Source organism: Lycium barbarum, chromosome 7, assembly GCF_019175385.1.
Source record: "Lycium barbarum isolate Lr01 chromosome 7, ASM1917538v2, whole genome shotgun sequence".
In the NCBI taxonomy this organism is placed as follows: Eukaryota; Viridiplantae; Streptophyta; class Magnoliopsida; order Solanales; family Solanaceae; genus Lycium; species Lycium barbarum.
Genome location: NC_083343.1, coordinates 32070208 through 32091332, shown reverse-complemented (window position 1 = coordinate 32091332; position 21125 = coordinate 32070208). Strand labels below are relative to the sequence as shown.

Here is a 21125-nt window from a genome sequence, read left to right as displayed (position 1 = left end):
ATAATTTTAAACTGGCTCTCACGTCTTTGATATCTCTCCCAGTAAAAGAAAATAAGAAAATTAATGTGGGCGTCAAAAACAATTCCGGCGAAACTCCGATCCACTTTTTAGTCGAAGAATCTGTCCCAACATGTTACTATGTTAATGTAATCTAAAAAATAATAGATCATACCTATTACGTAAAGTTGACAGGAATTAAAAAAAAAAAGTTAAGTTCATCAAGGGAAGAAATCAGATGTGGGTTCAAAACAAATTCCGGCAACACTCCATTTTTCCGGCAGCGTTCATTCGAACTTATTAATTTTTCTGGTATAATTCCGTTTTTAGTTCTTATTCCAGTGGGAAATGAAATGGAGAAGAAGATCCTTATGCCAATTGAAAAATGGGAGGGAAGGTGGAGTGGGGGTTTGGACTATGGCTTGTGGACGTGGATTCTGGGGAAAGGGGCAAGGAGGGGTCGGGTAAGAGGGGCTGGGGTTTTAAAATTACCTTCTTTTTTTTTTTTTTTTTTTTTTTTTGCAGAAAATAGTTTTTCTTTTCTTTTTCCTTATAATTTAGTAATTAATTATTATTGTGGACCCAAATGCCACATGTCATCTTTTGATTAGTCATTACGCCACGTCATCGTGAGTGTAATGCATGCACCTTAAACTTGTGGCTGATTATTAAAAAAGTATCTAAGTGGTTCAAATTCAGAGGATTTTGGGTGTTCAATCGGAACAAGTTTAAATTTAGGTGGCCATAAGGAATATGTGGAAAAGTTTAGGGAGTTGTATATGACTTTGGCCTTTAAAAAATGACTATTTTTAAAAAGTATCTACTTTCACAAAGTGGTTATTTTCTAAAAGTTACTACTTTTACAAAGTGACTATTTTCTTAAGTGACTACTTTTGCAAAACCACTATTTCTGAAAAGTAGCTACTTTTCGCAAGGAATATTTTTAAAAAGCGGCTACTTTTGTAAAGTGATTACTTCTGTAAAGGTGCTATTTTTGAAAGTTATTACTTTCATAAAGTGCCTAGTTTTGCAAAGTTAGAGAGATTAGGGGTGGTGGTAGGAGGTTAGAGTAGGGGTTGGGGGGTAGGTGGCCATAGGGGTGGGGAGGAAGCTAGTCGGGGGTGGTGAGGTAGGGGTAGTGGGGGTGTAGGGGTGGGGTGGGGTGTAGTTTGGGTGGTGTGGGGGGGGGGGGTGGTGTATGGGGTGGGGAATGGGGGTGGCGGGATGTGAGAAGGTCGAGGGGCAGGGGTTAGGGGTGTTGCGTGGGTGGGGAGGAGACAATGTACTTACAATGTTACTTGTTGAATTTATTTTCCCTACTTCCATTAAGGAAGTCATTTTCTTCATTTCCAAGAAACTTGTTTTCCAAGAGAAAATGTTTTCCAAAACATTTTGACTAACCAAACATGAGAAAATTGGAAAACATACCAAACACATTCTAAGTAACCATTTCTCAAATTAATTGGAGTACTTATTGTCAAATTTAGATTTCTAAAGTACTATTATTAAATATAACTTAGAAAATGAATACTTAGTTAATATTTTCTTGAGGAAGTACAAAATACAAATTAAACAAGTAAAAGGGAATGGAGGAGGGAGTATATAACTAAGGGGATTCCAGCAGAAATTGCTGTATGATCTATGTTATTAGTGCAACACCTAGAGACACTAATAACACTTCGTAGTTTTGGAGTAATTATTCAAAATAATTTCTTTCAAAGGTTTTGTCTTATCAAGGTAAGTAGTTTGCGGAATTTGAGCGATTAATGATCCAATAGCTATTCGGATCAGTTACCCTAGAAATAAGCGAGATGGAAAAATTATACTCCCTATGTTTCATTTTATTTGATATAACTTAATTTGCCTCAGACGTTTAAGGAAAAAAAAAGATGAAAGAATTTTAGATTTGTGAAGTTAAACAAGTCATAACATTTTTGTGGCTATAAAACTTTTGAAGCTTGAGATCAAACATGCATAATATTTGTATTGTTAATAAAAGTTTCTCATCAGAAAGTATAGAAAAGTTTCATTCTTTGAAACGGACTAATAAGGAAATTGTACCAAATAAAAATTAAATAAATGGAGTATTTATTCAAATTGACGCACTTCTTTTTATAATCGTTCATTAATAAAGACCACCTGCTAATTAATTTGGCCAGTTTGTATCCCTAAGATTAAGGAGATAAAAGGTGGTTGGAGTATTGTATTGTCCTCCAGTCACATTTGTCACAGATCAAAATCACATAGTTCACAATTTTCCTAGTCAATGACACCCTATTTAATTTCACATTTTTATAATTAATTTAACTGCGCATGGATCTACAGGAAAAAAGAAGAGGAGGAAAGTCCTCTTTCTCCGAATAATGTTGACCCAAGTAGAAACAAATGGATTTATATTATATATACAAAGAGTATAGAGAATGTTTACACCATCACTGTAATTCAACTGGTTATAGCATGTTATATCTTTTTAGGTTACCATTTAATGTTTATTATAGGAAGATACTGGCAATTGTCTTTTAAATAGCATGATTTTGTGATTATATTTTACACCATCAATGCGTAAAACTTAAACTCCGACAAAAACAACAGGTAAAAGAGCTTCACAGAGTATACAATCTTCAAAGGAAACTGATGCTGGAGCTGAAGAATGAGAAGTCAAACATAGAGGATCCAAGATTATCACACAAGTCTATGATCAACAACACCCCTCAAACCTTGCCTACTTGGCAACAGCCTAGAAGAGAAATAGGGTTTCACAATATTAATCTTTATGGTTTAACAAATGATCAACAAAGGGAAAGAAGTGGTAGTTGCTCAGGTGACAACTCAAAAATATTAACACCAATTGGAGGATTGAATATTGAAATGCCAGCTGATCAAGGAACTTCAACTAGTAATATTAATTGTGCTAGTTTTGAGCATGAGAAAAGTAGCAAGATGAGAAATATTCATAAATGTGATGAGGAAACAGATGTGGAGCTAACACTAAGTATTGGACCTAGCAATGGTACAAAGAGGTTGAAAAGCCACATGCATCATAAAGAACAGGAGATGAGTTTTTCTACGTCAGCCAAGTTAGAAAGAGGAGAAGAGTGTGGTGATGGTAGCCCAGCTGCTATGAGCAGTACTTCAAGTGCTACATTCAATAAAGAAAGTGCCACTCAAGCTTATTGGTTCTTCCAAGATCTTAGTTTAAATAGGAGATAGCATGTACCACAGTATCAACTTCAGTTCCTTCGTTTCTATTCTTTTGTAGTTAATTCTTCAATGTACGTGAACAATTATTTGTTAACTTTTATACTTGTATATTTTTATTCAACCTACCAACTGTAGGAATAGACTAGAAAAGGAGAGTTTTACTCTCGTTGAGGAAAATAGAAGTATGTACAATTTGGGATTGGTGGGAATAGAACACGAGCACACAACTTCACGCTTTCCTTTTTCATTTGACAATCGGCTACATAGGCATGTAATTGACCACATAATTATGTACCAAAAAAAAGACCAAATAATTGGTATCATAAAAGTTTTTCAGGAAAATCATCCTTGTGTTAAAAAAGATCTCCTTTTGTCTAAGGTCAAGTCCAACCCCTATTGCTGTCTAGTAAAGGAGCGATTAGAGGGCTGCATAGCTCTTAAAAAGATCAGACTCGTGCACGTTATATTTGAACGGGCACTGAAGTCTTGATCCTCTTTATCCATCATTTAACCAGAAAAAAAAAACTCTAAGAAAATCAAGTATTGCACCTTGGCTATCTGTATTAGGAACTTAAACATTGGCAAAATTATTATCCGTTTCATTATATACATGCTCTTGAGTCCGTACTTCTGCAAATAATCCATGTTGACAGAAGAACTTCACATATTGGCAAATAGGACGTGTAGGTTGCATTGGGGATATTTGCATGGTCGATTGCTCCTCTACAACTAAAATTAGAGATTGTGCTGCATTCATTTCCTTATTCGCGCCTCTGCAACTGCACTGACTCCACTGTGCCGTCTATTTCATCTTGTCAAAGATTTATCGATCAGCTTGTGTTCTCCTGGAGTTGTGATTCCATATGAGCCGCCTTTATAACTCCACAACACTCAGCTTCATCATGTCCATGATGAAAACATCTTGAAGACCTAAAAAACATAAATAGAAGTGTAGCTTAGCTTTAGGATGAGATAATCCACACAATTTTACATGATACTAGAGAAATTAGAGATCTTGGGCTTAAGCCTCACCATCACGCAATAACAAAATATTTCAAGTTATAGGTCCAGAGGGGGAAAAGAGGCATCAGCCTTGACATGATGGGCATATTGGAGACATAAAAATATATAAATATATTTCAAATTGCCTACTGATGAATATTTTTTTTAATTTAATATACCAATAGGATGGTCCTATTGGTTTATTTTATATATGTAAAGAAAGCAATCAAAAAATAGTAGCTTGCAACAGCCTACTGATAATGTGATTGCTCGAATGGTCTATTTAATTCCATCTAGGTGTTGATGTTGCACAGATCCTCATCAAGAAACAATGACACATTATTTCTTACTAGCCCTGTTGCTTCTAGAGTGGAAAATATTTTTGTTTAGCAGCTTCCAGCTGGTATTATTGGAAATTTAATACAGATACATCAGGCAGTCAGATTGTGTTGGAATTCTCCATGTGGTGCCAAATTGAAATCATTATTTCAAGCTGCCCCCTCAATCATTTTGTGGGATATAAGGAACACTAGGAATTAAGATGGAACAGTGTCTTGTAAGAGGATGATCCATGAGATTAACAACCACCTTTACTACGCTAGAACCAAGCACTCTTGGATTCCAGATATACCTTCTCACTGGCCAGAAATGGTGCATTTCTTTGAAGATTATAGGCCTACTACTGTATGCAAACGCATCAGTTGGTTACTGCCTGCTTGGGAATGATTTATATGTAATACAGATGGGGCAAGTCAAGGCAATCCTAGGACAATCCAGCTGGCTTTTGCATTCGTAATAGTGATAGGGATATGGTATTTGCAAAGGCAACGGAAATTCAGGAGACAGCCAATATGGTGGCTGAAGCTGTTACTATTAAAGAGGCTGTGAATTACTGTTTTATCAATCATATACAGCTTGTTTTTTACCCCATAAGGAATCATATACAGCTTGTTATATTGGAGACTGAATCTTTGGTGATGAAGAAGATATTCGATGGGATTTGGGAGGTTCCATGGAGTGTTGTCACAGAGGTCAACCGCTATATTGCAGCTGAAAGATCATTGTCATGTGACCTTTGTGCACATTGAGAGAAGGCAACACGCTCAGAGATTTTATCTCTAACGTAGCTTTTGATTTTGCAGGTGAAGTCTCATTTCCATCCTTTCATGATCTTCCTGTTAGGGGCAGAACAATTCTCAATCAAGACAAAATTCAGCCCCCAATTCGAATTAAAACTAGGAAGAGGAGACGCTTAGCGCAAACAACTTGAGGAGACTCGGTAACAACTTCTGGCCAATCTGCCTTGAGGACTCGGGGCTTCTATCATTGAGCAGGCTAGGGTCAGCTGCTCCTGGAGCTGTTGATTGCATGTGGTTGCTGCTATTCCATTCAATATTTAGGCAAGAAAGACTGAAGTTTTATGGATCATTAAGCAAAGAGGAACTATCAATATTGTCAAGGTATAGTTGATCAAGAATAAATATGGCAATGAGAACTTAGCTTGGAGGAAGATGATCCAGTTGTTCATTGAGGAAGGATACTCATTTTGGCATTGAAACTATGGTCTGCTGAGAGACTTGAGGATGGCTTTTATGTGGTTTCTAGCCATGGCAACTGGATATGTTGGTTCAAGCTTGCTGATTGTTAATTCCAGTAGACTACTCGTGCTAGTCAATCTTTGTATTAGGTCTTCTTTAGGCACTTTTTTTTTTTTTTGATAAGGTAAATTTTATTTAAAGGTACCAAGATGGTATAGAAATACAACAGAAACAGCCCCTGCCATAACAGGACAGCTACAAACCTCCTATCTCCTCTAGGAAATCCATATATTGCTCCATATTTTCCATAACTTGTCTTTTAAACCGAAAATACAAATTTAATAAGCATCTAATTTTAATCCTGGACACGTGCTGCCTTTTTTCTTCAAAGAAAATCCTGTTCCTTCCCAACCATATTGTCTAGAACACACAAAGAGGAACTGTTCTCCAAACTACAACAACATATCCAGTGTAATCCCACAACTGGGTTCTGAAAAGACCTTACCCCTAACTCGGGAGGTAGGGAGGCTATTTCCGAAAGACCCTCAGCTCAAGATAAGGCATGAAAAAAAGCTTAGACAAGGATTGAAGAAAGTAAAGAAGCCATGGTAAAATAGTATAGATAAGCACTATGCAGAAAAGTAACATTAATTGCAGCAAACTAATACGATAATCGAAGTACCAGAGATAGCATATAGTAACAAGAAATCGAAGGACAAGAAACTACAAAGGTAATACTACGCCTACTAGTATGGCAGGACACACGAGACACGCTCTACTATCTACTAACCTTCTCCCTAATCCGCGTCCTCCATAACCTCCTATCTAAAGTCATGTCCTCGGTAAGCTGTAACTACACCATATGCCTAATCACTTCTCCCCAATACTTCTTCGGCCCACCCCTACCTCTCCTGAAGCCATCCATAGCCAACTCTCACACCCCCGCACTGGGGGCATCCGTGCATCTCCTTTTCACATGCCCGAACCATCTAAGGCTTGCTTTCCGCATCTTGTCCTCCATCGAGGCCACTACCACCTTGTCCCGAATATCTACATTTCGAATCCTATCTCTCCTAGTATGCCCACACATCCACCGCAACATCCTCATTTCCGCAACTTTCATCTTCTGAACGTGAGAGTTCTTTACTGGCCAACACTCTGCACCATACAACATAGTTGGTCTAACCACCACTCTGTAGAACTTTCCTTTAAGTTTTGGTGGCATCTTCTTATCACACATGACTCCGAATGTTAGCCTCCATTTTATCCACCCTGCACCAATACGATGTGTGACATCATCGTCAATTTCTCCATAGGATTATACACAAGATCCTTTTTGGCTCCCTCTTTACCCAATGTCTCTTTACCTTGAATATTAGACTCAAGATACTTGAAACTTCCTTTCTTTTGGATGACATGTGAGTCAAGCCTTACTTCCACATCAGCCGTATGTGTCACGCCACTGAACTTACACTCCAAATATTCAGTCTTGTTCTCCAAACTAACATTTGAGATTTACCCATCCTTTGGTGCTTCCATGAATCCAACAGACTCTTCACACTGGCACTTTATTAGGCTTAAAGTAGATACTAGGTTCTTCTACTTTTACATGATTTACCCTTCTCCATTTTGTAAATGACATATTATTTGTAACTTTGATATTTATAAAATTCGCCACTAAGCACACTGCTTAGTGGGATTCAATTAAAAAAAATAGTTTAAACTTTTAGAAGAAGCAGTTCACATGATTCAATAACAATACTTTGAAATCAGCTCATATTCAATTGGCTGCAGTAGACATGCATTTTTTGTTTAAAATAATGGGGTTCTCTATTCCTTATGAACACTAGGCTACACCCTGGAGTGCAATAATGATACATTTTCCAGATCCAAAGGTAATCGAACACCTAATCAAACCTGTTCCGAGACTTTCTTTTTTTTTTTTTTTTTTTTTTTTTGAAACTGGTAAATATCCTGTTGTGAGAAATCTGCTACCAGATAAACTCTAGCCATGACTATAGAAAGACTTGGGTAAACAGTTCTAGGGTCATCGGTGGATAATGCACGACAATATGAGCAACTATTACAACTATTAGATTCAGCGCATCTGTATGAAACCAGTATGGTAGTCATCTTGGTGAACAAACAAAATAGGGGCAAGAAAACTTTCTTCTTTGGTGTTAAAATCTATGTTATACCTTAAACTGCATATGAATAAACCAGATTTTGCAAAATAAAAGAAGATTGAAATCATCATAAGTAAATTATAAACGGTTCATGCATAGAATCAATTCCATCCACAAAAAGAAAAGAACTTTTAAATTAAACTTAACAAGGGCACATCAAATCTCTACTACTGTGGATCGTTCAAAAGACTTAACCCAGAGGAGCTAGAAAATGAATCAAGACAGACACCTTCATCATTTAAAGGAATATACAAGCAACATTACTCTGTGAAGTAGTTGGTTGACCAAAAAAAAATACAATGAAAACCTGAGGGGTAGGATTACATGGAAAGGGGAATGCAAGAGCTAGAGTGGGTTAAGATCCCCAGCAGGCAGCAGTAGGGTGAGAAACTGTTGGGATTGCCAAGACAATCAGGCCAGGATCGCTTAAGAGACAGAGGTCAGAGGGGGAGTAGGTTCCGTCTTTTATTAAGTGCTCCTTGCATTAGGTTGCTCAACTCACAATGAATTTTTTTCCTCTGTAAAATTCATTTCTAGCACAAAATTATCTGAATCAATCGGAGACTTAACATGGTCAATCGGAGTAGTGGAGACCGTTATGTTCTTAAAAGACGTCTTGGGTGTGGCAGCAGTTAGGAATATTTGTACGTTATATTGCCTAACCACTACCGCATATTAATAACAGATATGTAATTATAGGGTAAGATCTTCCCTCCTTATCGTATTAACCTTCTTATCAAAGGAAAAAAAAATCTTACCTCCTTATCCTAGGTGAAGAAGACATATCCATTCTGTTACATTAGCATATTATCAAAATTATATTTTTCATCTGACATAGGGTATATATGTCTAAACGTAAAGAATATATTGGCCAATGTTGATTTTACACTATTATTAGACATCGCTTAATTTGTTTATGCTTTGGCATCAGAAATCTAGTAGTGCCCCTGGAGGCTTTTCTAATTTCGTTTTTAACGAATAACTAAAAATAAATAACGATTGATGAATCCTAACGTACTTAATTCAAGTGCATGCTTAAAATAGGACAAAATACCCCTTGAATCACATCAATGGTGATTATTGTATTAAGAGACCTATAATCTCTTGGAATCCATGCGTATTTAACTAAGAACACAAGACAATTGAGTAAAAAGACGCATAACGGCTTCATCGTTGGTATACTTACATTAGAATTGTCAAAATCTTTTTATTAGGTAACATATTTGTATATCAACATGGGGATAAGTGTGAGAGTTAGCAGACCTCTAGTTTTATAGAACCCAAACTGACAAGTTTATCGAGTATTTGAATGAAATGGACCCATATAGAGCGGAATGGATACAAAGGATTTATATCCAAACTCAATTAGTCTTAACATTGGAGTGTAGTTGTTCTTGTCATTGTAATTACTTCAATTATTTTCAAGTAATGAAGTAGTTTAAAATGTGGTATTTGCAAAGAAGAAATTAAAATAGACTAAAGTCCAGAAACGAGCTTTTAATGTTTGCCTGGCTATGAGTTCGTGTAAAGACGACCAAATTTCAAGTAGACACTTGACTGTTATGAAAGCACCAAGGACTCACAATGTTCAGAAGAAATGTGAAATTGGTGGACTTCTTGTAACAGAAAGATAAAGTAGATGATCAGTATAACTAAACAACAAGCTTCCACCATATCTGCAAATATACTCAGGAATTCCCTAGCCTGCCAAAATTCACGTCCGGGATACAGTACAACAACAAGAACAACATACCCAGTTTAATCCCACGGGTGGGGTTGGGGGAGGGTAGGACGAACACCGACCTTACCCCTACCTTGTGGAGTAGAAAGGTTTTTTCTGATAGACCCTCGGTTGTCGGGGATACAGTATTTCAAATAAAATAGCTACTGTTTTTCAGCTCAAGAGACATTATTATATCTCATTATGTGATTGATTCTTTCCTTTGTAACTATATCTGGAACTTTTTTTGTTTGAGAAAGGTAACAATGCATTTACTTGGACACTTTTGGCTCCAACTTGCTGTTTTAAGTTTTCATACAAATGATAGTTCCTGGTCCCCTCACCCAACAACAACATACCCAGTGTAATCCCAGAAGTAAGGTCTGGGGAGGGTAGGATGTACGCAGACCTTACCCCTACCTTTGTAAGCTAGAAAGACTGTTTCCGATAGACCTTCGGCTCAAAAGAAACTAAAGCATTTAACAAGCTATGCAACCAGTGAATGTGCAGATAAATACAAGTCAATTAGGATCAAATTGTGACTAAGTATGCAATGAAAGAAGATTCCTGACCTCAAGATTCTTCATGCTAGTATGCATTGCTAACTTCTCATTCCCTGTATGCACTACAAACTTCGTCTATCTCCATCTCGGATTCAGTTTCCAGAAAATCTCCCTCCAAACTACACATAGTTTGCTTGTCATTTTCCACTTGAACACTTTCATCTTCTGACTCATTCTCAAACAAATCATCATCCTCAAATTCCTGAAAATCTTTAAGAGTATCCATTCTTTCCTTCTTCTTTCTGTAACCAACAAAGCTTAGAACCTTTTCCCTCCAAACAATCAGAGGGTGTTTCTCGATCAACTCAGAACCTTCATAAGCACTGTTGAGAAATACATGAAACCTCTTACCCCTTTCTGAAACATAAAAGATTCCAAAATGTTTAAGCAACAGCCTCATCAGCTTCTGAGGCATTACAAACTCCTTCCTAAAATGTGTCAAGTAATCTGTCACCAACCTCTTCCCAATTGTAAAACTCAGCAGCTCGTGCATCACTGCAACTGCCCTCTTATTGAACTCCAGTGTTCCAGCCTTTAATTCCATGGCATCTGCATAAGGTGACAAGTATTCCCGCTTCTGAAAATCTTCTATCTTCCCCTTATATCTGGACAACACTTGTTTATAATCAGGTGGGAATTTCATGGGGAAAGACAAGGAAAGAGGACCAGCTACGTGATCATCTGGGGCATGCATAACCCCCAGCGCCTGTCTTTCTAACTCTGTCATAGCCCAACTCGATTTCCAATTCACAAGTTCTAGGTATTCACTTTCATCATAAGGCTTAAATGGCTGAACAACTCTAAAATGATTAGGAAACCTTCGTACCCAATGGTTCCTAAAATCCATTGGCAAACCCAAATCTCTTCTGAAATGAACAATCTTATCTAAGGCAAGGCGCTTGTCTATAGACATCATCAGCATCCTAGTCACAAGCTCTGCAGCTTTATCACTGTGCTGTTTAATAATAGCCTCCTCTTCTTGGACTAAATCTTCAGCCTCCTTTGTCATACCACACCACAAAATCCCTCTATCATCCTTGTACATTTCAAAAAGCTTGGGGGACTTCCGTAGAAAGGCTGAGATTTTATGGGGTTTGGGGAGGTTTATTTGCCTTCTATAGTGATCAAGTTCCCTAATCGATATGACTTGTTGAGGCTCCTGTTTGAGAACTTCAAATATTAATAGGACCTTGGAGAGTATTTTGTGCTTCTCTGTAACTATTTCAAGGTCATGCACGCGCTTCTTCTTGCTTCTGTCTTGGACTCTTTTACTGGTAGTCATTGATCGGTGCCATCGCAAGATTGCTGAAGAATCTATGGACAAGAACGCAATTGATGAATGTAGTTCAGCAGAAAAACATCGACATCTACCAATCAGGTTGAGCATTGTGTCAAACCACAATAACCAGAGGGGATTCTCCCAGAAGACCGAAGAAGGTATTGCAGCTGTTAGTCCAAATACTAATCAGAGCACTGAATGATGGATGTACTCGCTTCTCTGATCAATGCTTTGCCACAAACGGAAAATGGCCAGAGACAGCACGATGTGACATGGCAAGTTTAATCCATTGCAGCAGCCTATGACTTGTGAAGATAGGCCTCCCCAATGAAACCAAATTGACCTAAGTGAGTTCTCAGGCAAAGTACCTTGAGGGAATATCAAAAAAGAATTCTGTTAAGACCCACGCTACGTATTGCTCTAGTGCCCGAGATGACATAATATTGATTAAGCAAGTGAGGAACAATTACCGACGATCACATAAGTAACTGTTGCAAGCCGATCATATTGCCATAAGATGACACCAAGAACAGATTATTCATTGAGGTAACGTACCATCATTTTTTTTTTTTTTTTTTGATGAAGTTAACGTACCATCATTATAGAAAAACATTTGTAGCTCATGCAGTATACTTTAATCTATGTTTCTCGAAACTCTTCAAAAATGTCAACAGGTGCGTGTCAGATTCTCCAAAAGTAGTGCATCTTTGGAAAATCTGACAAGGGTGCGGCATTGAAAGTGAAGAGTCCACGCAACTTAGACTTCAGTGCTATTTGCTATGTTGTCATTATAAAAATCACTCTTTTAAGATTTTATATTGACCTAGATGAGAAAACTACGGAAAAAATAACTTTATCCTTGTTGATAATAAGTATTGGATGTCAAGTGGACTTAGCGTGCACAACACGTTGTAGATGCAAGTGGTAAACGGATGTTTAACTCTGTTAAAAGGGAGACATCAAAAAGAAAAGAAGACATATCATGAAATAATGTAGAAGTGCAATTGGTTCAAGTTATGAAGACTACAGGACGCAAAACACATGAAATTGAAGCTCATCAATGCCTTCTTCACACCAACAAACACAACAGGTGAGGTTGAAATTTAAAACTCTGATAAACCCTATCAACACAACAAAAATGACTGTAAGCTACTAGATGTCAATATCTTGCAACAGTTCAAAAGTTGAACCATTAAAGAAGTAAAAGAGATATCTTGAGTACAAACTAGTGTGACTCCTTATGAAAACTAAACGAAAGAACAAAAGAGTTTGTGAAGTTAGATTTAGGGTGTCTTCGGTACGGAAATGTTTTCCAATTTTCCCATGTTCGGTTGGTAAGAATTTTTGAAACACATTTTTACTAGAAAAATAAGTTCCTTAAAAATGAGGAAAATGTGAAAAACAAGTTCCACAAGTGACCAACACAACTCATCTTCGCCCCCACCCCCAGAGGCCATAGCCCCCCAAGTGGCGGAGCCAGAATTTTCACTAAGGGGTTCAAAATATGAAGAAGTAAACACACGAAGAAACCAAAGGGGTTCAATATCTACTATATATACATAAAATATAATTTTAACCAGGTATAAACAGTGTAACTTTCTCGGACGAACTCCCTAACCCTACCTGGCTCTGTCCCTCGCCCCATCTCCACCACCCACACTCCCACCTCCCATAGATTATATACAAATGCTTATAGGGTAATATCTTTTGCTTACGTACCAAAAACAAGAAAATAAGTAAGAAACATACCCATTTTCCAAGAAAATATTTTCCTTTCATACCGAACACACCCTTCTATGGAAAATGCCAAATCGATGTGAATGCTGAAGACTTCAATTAATACATCGAAAGGTTGGGTATAAAAGATTAGTTAGCACAAAGCCAAACCAACACTTTGTTTAATTATTCATGCAGGGAAGATGAGGAAACAAAATATTACTAGCTGTAAGTGAAGCACATAGAAGGCAACCAAAGAGTAACAGAAAAGTGGCCATACCGGTGATTGGGATGAGCGGCAACTGAAATGTCTTGAATTCTAGAGTCGACTAAACTTGAAAAATGGGAAAATGAGAGACAAGTAGAGAAAGGTTTTATAGCGAGGAATTGGTAAGGCCAATTTCCGTGTATTTTCTCTTTTTGCAAAAACATATTTTAGTGTTTGACTAATCAACTTAATTAGGTATTTGTTTTAGCAGTAATTACTATTTGACCAAACTTTTTAAAAGTATTTCTAAGCAGGCATATGGATATGCATATCGTGATTTCAAATAAGCGTTTGTTTATGCAATTTGCACAAAATTTCAACTTCAACTTCATATCACGATTCCAAATTTTTTAAATGTAAAACTTGACCCATAAGTTTACAACAACAACAAGCCCAGTAGAATCCCACCATGTGGGGTCTGGGGAGGGTAGAGTTTACGCAGACCTAACCACCACCTTGAAAGGTAGGACGGCTATTTCTGAAAGACCTTCGGCTCAAGAGAGGAAAACAAGACAAAAGGCCAGATAGGGTCAAGTATATCAAAAACAATATGAAAACGAGGAACAACAAAAGCGAGGAAGTCATGGTAGAAAGGAGCATTAACTACCATAGATAAATAATATAATCAGAGTACAAAGGCCCAACAAATATAAGTAGAAATCAAAGGCAGAAATCAAATGGCAATAAACGAATGAGCAAAACTACAACTATTATGGTGAAAGGATAAGCAGCCTAGCCTTCTATCCTAATCTGAGTCCTCCACAACCTCCTATCTAAGGTCATGTCCTCGGTAAGCTGAAACTGTGCTATATCCTGTCTAACACCTCTCCCCAATACTTTTTTGGCCTCCCTCTACCTCTCCTGAAACCGTCCATAGCCAACCTCTAACACCTCCGCACAGGAGCCTCTGTGCCTCTCCTCTTCACATGCCCAAACCATCTCAGCCTCGCTTCCCGCATCTTGTCCTCCACAGATGCCACTCCCACCTTGTCCCGAATATCTTCAATCCTAATTCTATCCCTCCTAGTGTGCCCGCACATCCATCGCAGCATTCGCATTTCCGCGACTTTCATCTTCTGAACATGAAAGTTCTTGACTGGCCAACACTCCGCCTCATGCAATACAGTCGGTCTAACCACCACTTTGTAGAACTTGCCTTTAAGTTTTAGTGGCACTTTCTTGTCACACAGCATTCCGGAGGTGAGCCTCCATTTCACCCACCCTACACCAATACGATCTGAAACATCTTTGTCGATATCCCCATCTCTCTATATAATAGACCCAAGATACTTGAAACTTCCTTTCTTTTGAATGGCCTAGGTACCAAGCCTCACTTCCTCGTCAGCCTCATGCGGTACGCCACTGAACCCGCACTCCAAGTATTCTGTCTTGGTCCTACTCAATTTAAATCTTTTAGACTCCAACGTCTGTCTCCAGCCCTCCAGCTTATCGTTAACTCCGCTGCGAGTCTCGTCAATCAGGACTATGTCATCCGCGAACAACATACACCAAGGCACCTCACCTTGTATCTGTCGCGTCAATTCATCCATCACCAAGGCGAATAGAAACGGGCTAAGAGCTGATCCCTGATGCAACCCCATCAGAACAGGGAAGTGCTCCGAGTCTCCTCCTACCGTCCTTACCCTGGTCTTAGCTCCATCATACATGTCCTTTATCGCTCTAATGTACACCACCGGTACACCTTTAGCCTCCAAGCATCTCTATAGAACCTCTCTTGGCACTTTGTCGTAGGCTTTTTCTAGGTCAATGAATACCATGTGCAAGTCCCTCTTCCGCTCCCTATACTGCTCTACCAATCTCCTTATAATATGAATGGCTTCTATAGTCGAGCGCCCCGGCATGAATCCAAGCTGGTTCTCTGAAATAGACACACCTCTCCTCACCCTCATTTCCACCACCATTTCCCATACTTTCATAGTGTGACTTAGCAGCTTGATACCTCTATAGTTGCTGCAGCTTTGAATGTCGCCCTTGTTCTTGTACAAGGGAATCATTATACTCTACCTCCATACGCATCCTACGAACCGCTCCCTTAACCTCACTTGGGATGACCTTGCAGTCCTTACAGAGGCCTTTATCATCTTTTCTAAGGAGCAAAAAGTCTATCTGCGTCGCAGCCACCGAGCTACGGAAGGTTACCAAGTTCTCCTCCTTCTTCGGAAAACTCGAGTTGGCTACCACCAATCCAAAAGCCTTTGCGAAATCCAGGAGTGAGACTCCTCCACCATTCCTGTCCCCGAAGCCAAATCCTCCATGTACCTCGTCATAGCCCATCGAAACAGACCCAATATGCCCATTGAAATCTCCTCCTATGAATAACTTCTCAGTAGGCAGTATACTTACCACCGCTTCGTCCAAGTCCTCCCAAAAGCGCCTTTTTTCCTCCTCGTCCAAACCCGCTTGCGGCGCGTAAGCCCTAATAATGTTCAAGGTGAACCCTCCAACGACCAACTTAATTGCCATCATCCTGTCATTGATCCTCCTAACCTCTACCACCTGATCTCTAAGCTCACTATCTACTAAGATCCCTACCCCATTCCTATACCTCGACTTACCCGAGAACCAAAGCTTGTACTCGACCACATCCTTAGCTTTAGGTCCTACCCATTTAGTCTCTTAGACGCAAGCAATATTAATCCTCCTCTTCTTAAGAATCTTAACTAACTTTATGGACTTTCCCGATAACGTCCCAATATTCCAAGACCCTACTCTCAACCTAGAAGCTCCCTCAGCCCCCTTAGCCCCCCCAACCCTAGCCCCCGTCCCCAACCGAGAACATGACCCTAGTCTAGCATCCCTCACCAAAGCCAGTAAAGCAAATACACGCTAGTGAAAGGTTAATCTAAGACAAACAGAGAATCAATACTAAAGCACAAGTTAGCAAGAGTCTATAAGTTTATATTTTGTAAATATATATATATATATATATCCATTAAGTTAGTAGACATATTTACTAACCATGTTTACTAACTATTTATATCAAATATTAAAAGATTTGCAAGTTGATAATATATTTATAACAAAGTTACTTTTACCAGTCATGTGGGAGGATTATATTGAAGACTAATTACACTACAACTCATGTTCAATTTTCCTTTTTATTGAACTAAAGTTTGATCAATTGGTGTTGTATTTTTTATAAAAAGATTCTTCTAGTAGCGTATTAATTTTGTCATGAACTATAATTTGCTAATTTGATAAGATTATATAAGAATTGAAATTTTTTTGATGGTTTTCACAACTTGTGGGATTTTTATCTCTATGAGAAAAGATACAACTAAAGAAATCCAAATTGCATGTCCAAACAAAACTTCAACTTCAATCATCATGATTTCAAATCACTAATTTCATATCATGATTTCAAATCATGTCCAAACGGTTCCTAAGTGTATTTTCTCAAAAATGTTTTCTTAAAAGTGCTTTTGGGAAAAAGCTACTATTTTAGCTTCTGAAAAGTATTTTCTGGCTCTGCTACTCCCAAAAGCACTTACCTTTTCCTAAAAAACTTTGTTCTCCTGGTTATGCATTTAACTAGTAATATAGCCCCCGCTAAGTCACATATTGAAATTTTTTAAACAGTTTTGGCCTCCCAAAAGCTTGACCAAACATAGCTTGGCTCGTTCTCCCGGTTATGCATTTGACTAGTAAATTATATAGCATTTATTTCGGTTATTTATATATTTTTGTTATTTTAAGCACATACTTTTATGTATTATATGAAATTTATTTGAATTTTATATAATTAAAAAAGATTTGAAGAGTATGTTTATTAAGATAGAATTTTGATTATAGAATTGGATCTCATAACTTATGGGTAGCACAATCATGTAATTTATTTTGGAAGTTCGAACCATTAATTCGAGGGTCGATTTCGAGTTGACGAACCTTGCACATGAGGTGTCCTAAAATTATGAGAATAGTGCCCTTAGCCTAATTTGAACCTGTTTGTTCATGATTTTGAATAGATTGATGAAAACAGAGATCGATTGGGGAGATTTTGGACATCCAAGTGTAGGAAAGTTTATCATTTTCGAGGCAAGGGAAACTTTAACTTGCTTCCTTTTCTTTTAAAGCATGGTCTATGTGTTGTTTTTATGCATTTAAATCACTTAATTCATATACATGGGTAAGCATGACCTAGGTTGGCTAGTTTTTAAGTATTTAGAGTAGACCGGGAGAGTGATGTGATACTTTTAGTTATTTAGCATGCTTTATCACCTAGTTAGATTTCAACATTTGTTTGTACTTCTTTGTTATATATGTTTAGTTGTTTAGCAATCATTGTCACTCTATTAACATCATACAGAGTCTGGGCACAATGCATGTCCTTGTGTAGAGCTTGAGTAAATGTACTTATGGCATCACAGTCGGGTTGAGCTTGGGTGCGTGTACTTATGGCCCTACAGTTGGTTTGAGCTTGAGCAATGGCTCATGAAACCATAGCAATATATATCTTAGCAGCTCACACATTATGTCTACTTTCATTAGTTGTATTCATGATTTTAGTTTAGTTGCTTAACTTGTAAATCATATATGTACTTGTATTGTTATGTAAGGTGTTTTTATGCACTACTGGCGATTTCTAAACACTTGCCCCGGGGTAAGCTGAGAGAGCGAGTTCACGATCTTTCTTGATCTTTTAGACTCACAGTTACCGTGTGTGTGCAGGGTATAGCAGGAGGAGATCCAACTGTTGGCCCGTTATTTTAGTCGGTTGCTAGTTCTATCCAGTTGAGATGAGTCACCACTAATTCATGGAGGCAGTTTCCGCTTTTATCCTTTATTTTTAGTTTATGACTCTCGCATCAATTGTATTTAGATTCTAATGCTCCTTGACTTATCCTTTTTGTTGGGTTGTATGGTTTGTCTTATACTTTCTCTTATATTACACTTCTGTACTTATATCTATTTGAGATAAATTTAGTAGTTGTATTTCTTCTCGTATGCAACGTTGTAAGCATGCTTTAACTTAGAGGATTCGCCTACTAAGTAGTGACTTGTTAGGTTTCCTGTCGCAGCCTAGATCCAAATTTGAGTCATGACAATTTTTAACTGTTATTTTAAGAGATAAATGGAGAGAGGTAGTCATCGATAGAGTTTTTTTTGACGAGTTCATTGATGCCTTTGAGTTAAGATTTTAAGGAAAAAAGATGAAGAGAGAGTGAATACGAAGAGTAGAGGCGTGAGATCTGTATAAAATGAAAAAAAAAAACAAGATATATCTTGGGTTGTGAGAATTTGTATAAAATGAAAAAAAAAACTTGAAATGTAATGGTCTCAACACGTGTTTTTAGTAGTGGTTATCCCAAGAAATGACTCGTGTCTCCAAAAGTATCCGGTTTGAATGTTTGTCCCCACTTAATAAAATCTTTAAAAGAATGGCCCTAACTTGAAAAATTCCGTTAAGAAGAACTTATGTTGCTCGGGCGTAAGTTCTAGCTTTTTCCCAGAGTTTGTGGTGAATTGAGCAGATTCACCATCTTGAAATATCTTGAGCTTCTGCCTTATAGGAAAAACTAATTTATGTCCACAACTTATGCCTGATGGGCAACAAAAGCTTTGCCTAGCGAATTTTCTGAAGCTCTATTTTTTAAAATTTTTGTTAAGCAGGGCTATAAAATCAAGATCACCCCTTAAGAAGGCCATTTTGAACTTAATCATGCGGTGTTTGGTCGGGCCCATATGAAGGATTTTTTGAGAGACATAAGGGGAGTAGGGATTAGAATTCTAAAAAAAAAAGTTGCCTAAAGTGGTAAAAGTATGATAAAGTGGGTAAAAGAAAGAGATGATTACACACAGGTACCAGCCAGGCATCTTGTTTGCCATTTTTAACCCAACTGCCCACTTTTTACCAATATAACCTTTCGGCAATCTACATTACCAAAATTTTAGCCCAACCCGTCGGCACCTCCTTAGCTGCGCCCGCAGTGAGTGAGACAATGGACCAGACTCAGATGCTCCTCAGGCACATCACTTCCGTCGAATCTCGCTCCACCAGCGACATCAACAAATTAGTTCAACATCTTCTTTTGGGGATCTAGAATTTTATTTGCTTCTTTGTTTTGACCTATTTTTCAGGGCACAATCCAATGTTGAAATTAGTAGGGGCAGCTGATTCAGTGAGTTCTCTCCAATTAACAATTAGCAAAATTTCCAACTTCAAGATGTTCCAAATTGATGAGAAATCTTCTAATTGGGAAGTGAAAGTGGGAGTACTATCAAGATATTTATTGTTGGAGGAATGAGTGAGCTCTGGGGGAGAAAATTCATTGATTAATGAATGGTTTAGGCTTTGGTCAATTGGCAAATGAGAGTATTCTTCAAAGGCAGAGATGGTAAAAGTAGTGGAAGAAGAAGAAGTAGGAAGAGGAATGGGAAAAAGGTTTTGCCGAAAACAATCAGAATTCCAACCATTGGAATTACACAAATATCGATTCATGTCCATGGCAGAGATGTTTCCCACAATAAATGTTCTATTATTTTAATCAAGTTTCTTATTGGAAAAAGATAGATTCATCAGAAGACAAAAAAATAAGCAAGGTTGCAATTTTAAGAGTTGTCCTTTCTTTTAAGACAATTATACAATGTTTATTCATTTTTATACAAAGCATGTCATTATATATAGTGTATAAGAATGCATATATAATTTATAATAGTGTATAAGGATGTATATTTAAAGTTACAAAAAAAAGTTGAGCAATGTATATATAGCTATACAGTACATATACATTATCTATGCACCGATGATACAGTAGTGGGCTAGAATGATACAGTGGGATAGATTGACTGCAAACTAGATGTGTGAGCGGTATATATGAGTTATTTCCCCTAAAAGAAAGAAGCAAAATCGGGCTAAAATGATACTTTTCACTTTAGGCTAACATATAGAGTAAAATTTCAATATAGAAACTATGGTATGTTAAGGTCATATAGTTTTCTCCAGTTGTTGGATGCTATATGAAAAACAATCAGGAATGTTTTAACGTATCAATAACATAGCCCCTACTAGTAATTTTGACTGGAGTTGCTTGGCACACTCCCTAGAGTACTCGAATTCTTTTTTCGTCTCCAATCTCCGTTGAAATTTTCGGTGTTTCTTGTGGTAACAAGATCAATAATAATCTTGTCTAGTGACATAGCGGTCCCCAACAGGTATGTCGCAAGCTGAACATCAGGTTTCTCTCCAGTTCAGCCAACGAGTTCAGACATTTATGTGTACGCCTTTCAACTTGATGTCATGGAAGAAAACAGGTTTAGGCAATGCAGGTTGACGAATAAAGAAAAACAGATAGTTAAAGACCAAATCTTTAGTTACGACGTCGTACTGAATAACTCCATAGCTTGTGATCTCGCAGTTTCTACTGTCACCAAAAGTTGAAGGGAAGAAAACAAAAAACATAGCATAAGTAGCTTAATCACTTATCATCATCAGAAGACAAAACCAAAGTACAGGATAAAAATTTTGCAATGTGAGAATCTCAATTCTAAATACAAGTAGCAAATGCAAACTTTTCTAAGCAAGCAGCAAAATCCAACTAGGTCATTACAATCTTACAGTGAAAAAAGTAAAGATGATAGTAGAACTTCCAACTAGTTTAGCAAATCGTGAAAAGAATAGCCAAAAAAGAAATTGA

At 37.7% G+C, this 21125-nt stretch overlaps 1 protein-coding gene across 1 annotated transcript; it reads right to left on the bottom strand.

Annotated features, from left to right (window-relative positions):
* Positions 1–3739: 3739 nt before the first annotated feature.
* LOC132603369 (protein WHAT'S THIS FACTOR 1 homolog, chloroplastic) lies at positions 3740–13637 on the bottom strand. Its single transcript, XM_060316398.1, has 3 exons — positions 13483–13637; positions 10217–11854; positions 3740–4128 (listed from the first exon to the last, which is right to left on the bottom strand). Exon 2 carries the CDS (start codon positions 11592–11594, stop codon positions 10254–10256), a length of 1341 nt encoding a protein of 446 aa, XP_060172381.1. The 5' UTR covers positions 11595–11854; positions 13483–13637; the 3' UTR covers positions 3740–4128; positions 10217–10253.
* Between the last annotated feature and the right edge of the window lie 7488 nt (positions 13638–21125).